This window comes from Anolis sagrei, chromosome 13 (genome assembly GCF_037176765.1).
Source record: "Anolis sagrei isolate rAnoSag1 chromosome 13, rAnoSag1.mat, whole genome shotgun sequence".
Classification (NCBI taxonomy): Eukaryota; Metazoa; Chordata; class Lepidosauria; order Squamata; family Dactyloidae; genus Anolis; species Anolis sagrei.
The window spans coordinates 16,361,158-16,373,189 of record NC_090033.1 but is presented as its reverse complement, the minus strand read 5'-3'; the positions used below and the strand labels follow the sequence as shown (position 1 = coordinate 16,373,189).

General features: G+C 43.8%; 1 protein-coding gene across 1 annotated transcript in view; it reads left to right on the top strand.

Moving 5' to 3' along the window:
• Window positions 1–12,032, top strand: part of EPHA8 (EPH receptor A8) — a 144,174-nt gene that overhangs the window by 128,487 nt on the left and 3,655 nt on the right. Inside the window, exon 16 of the mRNA XM_067472836.1 lies at window positions 5,415–5,570. Coding sequence (XP_067328937.1) covers window positions 5,415–5,570 — 156 coding nt within the window. The remainder of the gene's footprint in view (window positions 1–5,414; window positions 5,571–12,032) is intronic.

The window sequence follows — 12,032 nt, the reverse complement described above, 5'->3', positions numbered from 1 at the left end:
CGAAACGCAAAAACCCCCTAAAAACAAATCGAGTTTAGAAACAAACTGCCCACCAAACCCTTCCAGTATTTTCTGTTAGTCATGGGAGAACTGTGTGCCAAGTTTGGTTCAATTCCATCATTGGTGAGCTTCAGAATGCTTTTTGATTGTAGGTGAACTATAAATCCCAGCAATTACAACTCCCAAATGACAAAATCAATTTTTTTGAGTGAAGGACATACATTGGCCTGATAGGTGTCTTGTGTCCAAATTTGGTGTCAATTCGTCCAGTGGTTTTTGAGTTCTGTGAATATCACAAACGAACATTACATTTTTATTTATATAGATCTATATATATAAATCTGTTAGGTTGGTTATACCGGACAGGTAAACTCTAAACCCCCCCAACGAAACTGCACCAAAATTGCCATGGCCCTAGGACAACCCACTCGGTACAAACTAATCCACTCACAATTACAAACAACACAACAACACACTCACAAAGTGGCAAAACAACTGAGCATGCGCACTGCCGCAAAGACCCCAGCGCGCGCGCACACATGGCCGAACGGCCGAACGGCACTTCCCTCCCTCCCTCGCCCAGCACGAACACGTCGCCGCCACAAACACACACACACGCATCGCAACTTCCTCCCACCCCTTCCGGCCCTGAAACACGGCGGTAACAAACCCCCCTGCCTTCCCTGACTCACTCCTTCCTCCTTCCACCCCCTCCGGAAAGACCCGCCCCCTCCCTTCGCCCCACCCCTTCCCTCCGTGACCTTGAGTATGGGAGTTGTAGTTCACCGACATCCAACTTCGCCCCGCCCCCTTCTCGCCCACACATGCACCACGCAACTTCCCCCCTCCCCCTGCTAAGCCCACCCACGCCGCTGCCAAGCCTCGCCCCTTTCTAACCCTGCCACCCTCTTCCCCCAGTCCAAGCCCCGCCACGCCGCTTCCTGCCCTGTCGAAAGCATCTCTCCGCCCCCTCCTTCATCTTACCCTGCCCATGCTGCCTGCACTCCTCCTCCTCCCACCCCACTCTGCCGAAGCCCCACCCACACCCACCGACGCCCCGCCCCTGCACTCCTCCTCCTCCCACTCCCCTCCGCCGAAGCCCCGCCCACACCCACCGATGCCCCGCCCCTGCACTCCTCCTCCTCCCACCCCCCCTCCGCCCAAGCCCTGCCCACACCCACCGACGCCCCGCCCCTGCACTCCTTCTCCTCCCACCCCCCTCCGCCCAAGCCCCGCCCACACCCACCAACGCCCCGCCCCTGCACTCCTCCTCCAACCCCCTCCGCCCAAGCCCCGCCCACACCCACCGACGCCCCGCCCCTGCACTCCTCCTCCTCCCACCCCCCCTCCGCCCAAGCCCTGCCCACACCCACCAACGCCCCGCCCCTGCACTCCTCCTCCAACCCCCTCCGCCCAAGCCCCGCCCACACCCACCGATGCCCCGCCCCTGCACTCCTCCTCCTCCCACCCCCCCTCCGCCCAAGCCCTGCCCACACCCACCGACGCCCCGCCCCTGCACTCCTTCTCCTCCCACCCCCCTCCGCCCAAGCCCCGCCCACACCCACCAACGCCCCGCCCCTGCACTCCTCCTCCAACCCCCTCCGCCCAAGCCCCGCCCACACCCACCGACGCCCCGCCCCTGCACTCCTCCTCCACCCACCCCCCTCCACCGAAGCCCCGCCCACACCCACCGATGCCCCGCCCCTGCACTCCTCCTCCTCCCACCCCCCCTCCGCCCAAGCCCTGCCCACACCCACCGACGCCCCGCCCCTGCACTCCTTCTCCTCCCACCCCCCTCCGCCCAAGCCCCGCCCACACCCACCAACGCCCCGCCCCTGCACTCCTCCTCCAACCCCCTCCGCCCAAGCCCCGCCCACACCCACCGACGCCCCGCCCCTGCACTCCTTCTCCTCCCACCCCCCTCCGCCCAAGCCCCGCCCACACCCACCAACGCCCCGCCCCTGCACTCCTCCTCCAACCCCCTCCGCCCAAGCCCCGCCCACACCCACCGATGCCCCGCCCCTGCACTCCTCCTCCTCCCACCCCCCCTCCGCCCAAGCCCTGCCCACACCCACCGACGCCCCGCCCCTGCACTCCTTCTCCTCCCACCCCCCTCCGCCCAAGCCCCGCCCACACCCACCAACGCCCCGCCCCTGCACTCCTCCTCCAACCCCCTCCGCCCAAGCCCCGCCCACACCCACCGACGCCCCGCCCCTGCACTCCTCCTCCTCCCACCCCCCCTCCATTGTAGCTGTTGGGATTTTTAGTTTACCTGTAATCAAAGCATTCTGAATTCCAGCAACGACGGAAATAAACCAAACGTGGCACACAGGACTCCCATGACCCAACAGAAAGAGTGTGAGAGAGAGAAAGAGGGAAAGAGAGAGAGAAAGAGGGGAAAGGAAGGAGTGTGAGAGAGAGAAAGAGGGAAAGAGAGAGAAAGAGGGGAAAGGAAGGAGTGTGAGAGAGAAAGAGGGAAAGAGAGAGAGAAAGAGGGGAAAGGAAGGAGTGAGAGAGAGAGAAAGAGGGAAAGAGAGAGAAAGAGGGGAAAGGAAGGAGTGAGAGAGAGAGAAAGAGGGAGAGAGAGAGAGAAAGAGGAGAAAGGAAGGAGTGTGAGAGAGAGAAAGGGGGAAAGAGAGAAAGAGGGGAAAGGAAGGAGTGTGTGAGAGAGAGAGAGGGAAAGAGAGCGAGGGAAGGAAGGAAGAGAGGCCAGGCAGAGAATTCAAAACTCTTACTAAAAGCCACAGCAACGCGTGGCAGGGCACAGCTAGTTATTATTATTATTGCAGTGTCCTACAAGTATAGCAAGTTTCATCCAGATAGCCATAGAAATGACAGAGAAACAATCCTCAGATGTGATCCCATTGGCTCAAATGAGCAGAATAACAAAACAAAACAATACAGAAATTTCGGAATTTCGAATTTGAAACAAAATGGACCCCTCAAGATAGTTTCCAGATAAAGGACTTGTCTTTCTCTTGTTGTATATTTAATGTTATTTCTAATGGAGAATGGTCAGAATTTAACATCGGCAATATCCTGGATTTCGTTATGTTTGACAATAATGTTTTAGTTCCCCAAATCATATCGATACGGGACCAGGTTTTATGCCTGTTAGAAAAAAAAGTAAAGTCTTTTTCACTGTCATGTTGGTGTCTCCATATGTTATGTAATACTAAATCTTCCTTTAAGTTTGTAAAGTTTCTAAGTAGTACTCCTAATCGCTTTGGGTTTACCTTTGTCTTATTTGTAGATTTATCTCTTGCTGGATCTAACAAGCCATTGAAATCTCCCATAATTATCAATTCTTCGTATTCTTGTTCTTCTATGTATTTTTTAAGAATTTATTAATAAAGTTGTCTTTTGTTGTATTTGGGACGTATATGGTGCAAATCAAAATAGCTTTGCCTTCTATCTCTAATTTTATCCCTAGTATTCTCCCTTCCTGATCTCTGAATGCTAGTTTTTAGGGCTGGGCAACCACAGAAAAATTTGTTTCTAAACTCAATTTGTTTTTTGGGGTTTTTTGCGTTTCGATATTTAAATGAATTCCGAAATTTTTCTTTAAAAAAAGTTCAATATTTACGAAATTTCATAAAATTACGAAACAATACGAAACGAATACGAAACAAATACGAATCGATTCGTTAATGGCGGACGCGACCGCGCAATACGCTAAAAAACCTCCATATGGGACAGGGGGAACTTCTGAAGCTTCCCTCTCCCTCTGTTGTTGACTGTTGGTGTGATATTTATATTTTTTTTCACTGATTAAACAAACAACAGCTATAAAACTTGCCCCAGACATGCGGAAATAATAACGAAACGATTTCGAAACGATTTCGAAACAAGTACGAAACAAATACGAAGCAATTACGAAACGAATTTTTAGATGCTCCTGAATGGTTCGTTATCGCTTCGTAACAAAAAAAATAACAAATTTTTAACGAATTACGAAATTACGAAACGAAACCGCCCAGCTCTACTAGTTTTGATGATATTTTTTCGTTTATGTACATCACCATACCATTTTTTTGGGGTCCGGCTGTGTAACACATTTTTCCCAGTGTTTTTTGCTCTAGATTGGTAATGTGCTTGTGTGTAATATGTGTTTCCTGTAATGAAATCACATCATAGCTACTTTTTTTAGTTGGTACCAGATTTTCTTTCTTTTATTGGGGGCGTTGAGACCATTTACATTATTGCTGTATATTTTAAATTTCCAGCCCATAATTGTCCTTATTTTTTTCATCTAAGTCCGTATTTTTCTTTGTTTCATGCATTTGGGGGGCAAAATCATTAGGTGATTTTTCTCTGTCTCTTTTTCTTCTATTATCATATTCCTCATATACTCATTATATATCATATACTCATTCTCACGGATTCCTGATGGCCCTGGTATTTCATCTTCATCGTCTGTTTTTTTGTGATGTGTTGGTTTTTCTCTCCTCTTCTCTATTCTTCTCTTCTTCCTTGTATACTTCTTTTTTTATTTTTTTCCCCAAAATGCTCTGGCTTTTGGTTCAGATGTGAGCCAGTATTTGGTTTCTCTCCATGTCACCACTATGCCCTCCTTTTTCTCCCATTTAAATTTTACATGTCTTTTTTAATTCATCTGTCAAAAAATAATATTTCCATCTTCTCTCTAGTACTGTAGATGGTATTTCCTTTAATATTACAATTTTATTTCCTTTGTGATATGTTGGTTCTTTTGTATTTTCTATCAGAATCTCGTCCCTCATTGGTTTTTTAGAGCAGTAAACTATTACGTCTCTTGGAGTTCTGAATTTTTTTGAGTATCTTGTTCGAATTCTAAACACCCTGTTTAAATTTATTTCAATTTCTGTTTTGGTTTTTCTTGTGATGTTTGTTATCATTTCCACAATGGTCTCTTTGATGTTTTCTTCTTCCTCTTCTCTTATGTTTCTAAATCTTAGTTGATGTTCTTTTTCCTTTGCTTCTAAGAGTTCCTGTTGGGATTTTCCCCTCTAAATTTTCAATTTTCTTTTTCATGATTCCATGTTCTGTTTTCATAATCTTATTTTCTTTCGATAATTCTTTGTTTTTGTGTTTAAATTTCTTTATATCATCTCCCATAGTTTTCATCTCCTCTTTGAGCAATATTTTCAATTCTTCTTTCATTTCCTTTTTTATTCCATTCATTTCTTCTCTTAATATTTTGTTTTGATCAGCTTGGGTGTCTTGTACTTTTTTGATTTCTGACTGGAGCTTTTGTGTTTTTAATGTAAACTTGTAAAATAAAACTAACAAAAACATTTTTTAAAAGATAGTTTAGAAACACTTACAAAACAAAATGTGGGACACATGAAATTGGGACAGGAAATGTAGCATTTCGGTGTGTTGTTCGGTGTTGCTGTTCCGTTCACTTCTCCGTTCACATCTCCACTTTACAGATTCACCCAAACCCTTTCGGAGAGAGGCTGCATCGAATTCACCAGCTGCTCTACCGTCGAAGATTGGTTGGACTCCATTCGGCTGGGCCGATATCGAGACAACTTTGCCCTGGCTGGCTACTCATCCCTCGGCATGGTGATGCGGATGAACATTGAGTAAGTGCCGCCTTGATACGGATGAAGCCTTTCAGAGCGACGTAAACACTGAGTTTGCTGTCAATTCGGGCTAATCTCCAGCCGACTACTCTTCAACTCCCTTTCTGGCTGCTCATTAAAATTCCCAGGTGTCAGATTGTTTTCCAAATCCAAATCTTGAGAGCTCATAGAGAGAGGGAGTTAACCGTCATTGCTAGGCCCAGCAGGGATATTCTCATGAGAAACTGCCCTTTGCACTGGGGCCTCTCTGTCATTGTCTGCCTGAAAATCATTGACCAAACCATCTCCATCTTGTGCCTCAGCCTCAGTACCATCATTTCCCTCATCATTTCAATCAGGATCCTGAAACACAACACAGGCTTATTCCCAACAGGAATTCCTTTCTTTTCCATGCTTAATCCTCCATAACAAATGCCTTTTGCATCATGATCCACCCAGGTATGTGAGGGAAATTCTAGTTAGTAGAGGTGTGTGAAATGCCAAAAATCTGTTTCATGTCATGACCTTATTTTCTGGTTTTGTGTGAAGCCAGGAAATTAGACCATACCTTAGACCTGGCATGTATATATTTGAACCATCAGTGTCACCATTCCTAGTCTTGGTGCCCATTGAACCATCGATGCCACAATTCTTACCCTTGGTGTCCATTGAACCATCAATGATACCATTCCTACTTGTGTTGTCCATTGCACCATCGATGTTACAATTCCTACCATTCCTACTCTTCATGTCTAGTGAACCATCGATGCCACCATTCCTAGCCTTGGTGTCCATTGAACCATCAATGATACCATTCCTACTTGTGATGTCCATTGGACCATCGATGTTACCATTCCTACCATTCCTATTCTTCATGTCTAGTGAACCATCGATGCCACCATTCCTAGTCTTGATGTTCATTGAACCATCAATGCCACCATTTTTAGTCTTGGTGTCCATTGAACCATCGATACCACCATTCCTACCCTTGGTGTCCATTGAACCTTCAATGGTACCATTCCTACTTGTGATGTCCATTGGACCATCGATGTTACCATTCCTATTCTTCATGTCTAGTGAACCATCAATGCCACCATTCCTGGTCTTGGTGTTCATTGAACCATCAATGCCACCATTCTTAGTCTTAGTCTTGGTGTCCATTGAACTATTGATGCCATCATTCTTAGTCTTGGTGTCCATTGAACCATCGATGCCACCATTCCTATTCTTCATGTCCAGTGAACCATTGATGCCACCATTCCTAGTTTTGGTGTCCATTGAACCATCAATGCAACCATTCTTAGTCTTAGTCTTGGTGTCCATTGAACCATTGATGCCACCATTCTTAGTCTTAGTCTTGGTGTCCATTGAACCATCGATGCCACCATTCCTATTCTTCATGTCCAGTGAACCATCGATGCCACCATTCCTAGTCTTGGTGTCCATTGAACCATCAATGCGACCATTCTTAGTCTTAGTCTTGGTGTCCATTGAGCCACTGATGCCACCATTCTTAGTCTTAATCTTGGTGTCCATTGAACCATCGATGCCACCATTCCTATTCTTCATGTCCAGTGAACCATCGATGCCACCATTCCTAGTTTTGGTGTCCATTGAACCATCAATGCGACCATTCTTAGTTTTAGTCTTGGTGTCCATTGAACCATCGATGCCATCATTCCTATTCTTCATGTCCAGTGAACCATCGATGACACCATTCTTAGTCTTAGTCTTGGTGTCCATTGAACCATCGATGCCACCATTCCTATTCTTCATGTCCAGTGAACTATCGATGCCACCATTCCTAGTCTTGGTGTCCATTGAACCATCAATGCGACCATTCTTAGTCTTAGTCTTGGTGTCCATTGAACCATTGATGCCACCATTCTTAGTCTTAGTCTTGGTGTCCATTGAACCTTCGATGCCACCATTCCTATTCTTCATGTCCAGTGAACCCTCGATGCCACCATTCCTAGTCTTGGTGTCCATTGAACCATCAATGCCACCATTCTTAGTCTTAGTCTTGGTGTCCATTGAACCATTGATCTTAGTCTTGGTGTCCATTGAACCATCGATGCCACCATTCTTAGTCTTAGTCTTAGTGTCCATTGAACCATCGATGCCACCATTCCTATTCTTCATGTCCAGTGAACCATCGATGCCACCATTCCTAGTCTTGGTGTCCATTGAACCATCAATGCCACCATTCTTAGTTTTAGTCTTGGTGTCCATTGAACCATTGATCTTAGTCTTGGTGTCCATTGAACCATTGATGCCACCATTCTTAGTCTTAGTCTTGGTGTCCATTGAACCATCGATGCCACCATTCTTAGTCTTAGTCTTGGTGTCCATTGAACCATTGATGCCACCATTCTTAGTCTTGGTGTCCATTGAACCATCGATGCCAACTTTCTTAGTCTTGGTGTCCATTGAACCATCGATGCCACAGTGAGAGGGAGTAAACCATCATCGTTAAGCCCAGCAGGAATATTCCCATGAGAAACTGCCCTTTGCACTGAGGCCTCTCTGTCATTGCCTGCATAAATGCATTGACCAAACCATCTCCATCTTGCACCTCAGCCTCATCACCACCAAGACAGGGGAAAGGACCATCGTTTAAGGCATCTGTGTTAATCACCACTTAAAGAACTTTGCAAAAAATCTCCCTTGAATTAAATATTTAAAATTTCAGGTTCAACCTCATCGAGCATTCTTTAGTTCAAAGCAATCTGAAACGCCGCTTCCGAGGGAGATATCCATTCAGAGGAGAAGCTTGCAAGCATAATGACTCTGCTGGTCATATATGCAGGGGGGAAAACTGTCACGGTTCCACCAATGTGGGGGCCTATCGTGGCCTCGAAAGGATTACATTACAGCATGGAGAACAGTCGGAAGCTAAGCTGAACTTTTCACCTTGCGGCTAAGCCTTCGAGGGATATGGCGGCTTACTGACTTGCACCAGAATTTTAATTGGACGGTCTCTTCTTTCTATTCCTCTCCGGTATTCGAGAGATATCAAAACTGAAAGAGGTTTTGCTAGCTCTGCTGTTTGAAATTGCCATTTTTGATGGCGTTGCCATGCCAAGTTGTGTTGAGTGCAACACCAATGTCAACAATTGACTCTGTCCCACCTGCAGTTGCCCCTTTGTGCATTATATAGTCAGTCAAGAACTTCTGAAGCTTCCTCTCCCTCTGTTGTTGACTGTTGGTGTGATAAAAAAAACAACAACTATATTATATTATATTATTATATATTATATTATAAGTTAAAGGTAGTCCCCTGACATTAAGTCCAGTCATGTCTGACTCTGGGGTGTGGTGCTCATCTCCATTTCTAAGCCGAAGAGCCAGTGTTGTCCATAGACACCTCTAAAGTCATGTGGCCGGCATGACTGCATGGAGCGCCGTTATATTATATATGATTATATTATATTATATTATATATTAGTATATTATATTATTATAATATATTATATTATATATTAGTATATTATATTATATTATACATGCTACAACAAATTGGCAATGATGAGTGGAACGGAATACGGATAACGAGATTGGATTGTGATTCTATGATGAGATGTCGCGAATGATTTAGTGTAATGGTATTATTAATAGTGAATAGTGATGTTGTTATTGTTGTTTATGATATTGTTTTCATTGTAAATTGTCTTTTTATATGTTGTACACCGCCGTGAGTCGCCCTAGGGCTGAGAACGGCGGTCAACAAATGCAGTAAATAAATAAATAAATAAATAAATAAATAAATATATTATAATATTATATTATTATAATATTATATATTATTATTAGGGCTGGGTAACCACGGAAAAATTTGTTTCTAAACTCGATTCATTTTTAAGGGGTCCATCACGTTTCGTTTCTTTAAAGAATTCCGAAATTTTCCTTTCAAAAATTTCGAAATATACGAAATTTCGTAGATTTCGAATCAATTCGTTAATGGCGGACGCGATTGCGCAATATGCTAAAAAACCCTCCAAATGGGACAGGAGGAACTCCTGAAATTTCCCTCTCCCTCTGTTGTTGACTGTTGGTGTGATAAAACACACAACAACTATAAAACTTGCACCAGACATGCGAAAATAATTACGAAACAATTGCGAAACAATTACGAAATAAGTTGAAAAATTGTTTCGAATCTATTTAACTCCTCACACTATTCCTGCATGGCTCAATATCGGATCGTAAGCTAATTTAAATACGAATTAAAAACGAATTACGAAATTAACGAACGAAACCGCCCAGCCCTAATTATTACGAAACGAGTTTAGAAACAAATTTTGGATCTTGGCTTTCATAATCTGACCCTTGCGGTAAAGGCAGCTTGTCCCCCTACCACGTCATTCATTCCATGCTTATCACCACATTTTGATTAATCCCACCCAGCGGAGAGTTTTGGTATCTCCAAGATGCCATGTGCTGTCATTAGCTCTTTAGATGCCATTAGCTCTTTTGGATGCATCTGTGCACATTCAGAGCAAGACCAATAAGCCCCTCTAAACACTAGGCTTGGCCGGTTTCATTCGTTAATTTCGTAATTCGTTATTAATTCGTATTTAGCTTACGATCCGATATTGAGCCATGCAAGAATAGTGTGAGGAGTAATTAAGAATCGAAACAATTTTTCCAATTTTCGTAATTATTTTCATAATATAATATAATAATATATAATATATAATACAATGTATTATAATAATATAATATACAATAATATAATATAATAATATTATAATATAATATATTAATATATAATATAATATAATAATATAATAATATAATAATATAATAATATAATAATATAATAATATAATAATAATATAATATAATAAATAATAATATAATATAATAATTAGGGCTGGGCGGTTTCGTTCGTTAATTTCGTAATTCGTTATTAATTCGTATTTAAATTTGCTTACGATCCAATATTGAGCCATGCAAGAATAGTGTGAGGAGTAATTAAGAATCGAAACAATTTTTCCAATTTTCGTAATTATTTTCGTAATATAATATAATAATATATAATATATAATACAATGTATTATAATAATATAATATACAATAATATAATATAATAATATTATACTAATATAATATAATAATATATAATATAATATATATAATATTATATAATATAATAATATTATAATAATATAATATAATAAATAATAATATAATATAATATAATATAATAATTAGCATCTCATAACTAGAATCATGATCCAACTCTTCATCCGTAATTCCGTTTTCCTATATTCATTGCACTGCCTATCCAAACACCTGTTCAAATAGCCAGGTTTTCAGTTTTCTTCGAAATACCATTAATGAGGGGACCGATCTAAGGTCCATGGGAAGGGCGTTCCACAGCCGAGGGGCCACCACCGAGAAGGCCCTGTCTCTCGTCCCCGCCAACCGCGCCTGCGTTGCGGGCGGGACCTAGAGCAGGGCCTCCCCAGACGATCTTAATGTCCTAGTCGGTTCATAGGAGGAGATGCGTTCGGAGAGGTAAGTAGGGCCAGAACTGTTTAGGGCTTTATAGGCTAAAGCCAGCACCTTGAATTGTGCCCGGTAGCAGATTGGCAGCCAGTGGAGCTGGCGCAGCAGAGGAGTGGTGTGCTTCCTGAGTGCCGCTCCTGTTAGCAATCTGGCTGCCGAACGTTGGACCATTTGAAGCTTCCGAGCAGTCTTCAAGGGCAACCCCACGTAGAGAGCGTTGCAGTAGTCTAAGCGGGATGTAACCAGAGCGTGGACTACCGTGGCCAAGTCAGACTTCCCAAGGTACGGTCGCAGCTGGCGCACGAGTTTTAACTGTGCGAATGCTCCCCTGGTCACCGCCGAAACCTGAGGTTCCAGGCTCAGCGATGAGTCCAGGGTCACACCCAAGCTGCGAACCTGCGTCTTCAGGGGGAGTGCGACCCCTTCCATCCAGCACAGGCTGTAACCCTATACCCTGTTCGGCCTTGTGACTGACCAGGAGTACCTCTGTCTTATCTGGATTCAGTTTCAATTTGTTCGCCCTCATCCAGACCGTCACAGCGGCCAAGCACCGGTTCAGGACCTCGACAGCCTCCTTAGTAGCAGGTGGAAAGGAGTGACAGATGGCGTTGTCATGCCAGGTTGTGTCAAGTGCAGCACCAATGTCAACAATAGATCTTGCCCCACCTGCAGTTGAACCTTTGTGCATTATATAGTCAGTCAAGAGCAAACTTTTGGATCTTGACTTTCATAATCTGACTCTTGCAGCAAAGGCAGCTTGTCCCCCTACCACGTCGTTCATCCCATGCTTATCTCCACATTTTGATTAATCCCACCCAGAGGAGAGCTTTGGTATTTATTAGGGCTGGGCGGTTTCGTTTGTTAATTTCGTAATTCGTTATTAATTCGTTATTTTTCAGATAACGAATCAATATTGAACCATTCAGGAGCAACTAAAAATCGAAACGAATTTTTCAATTTGTTTCGTAA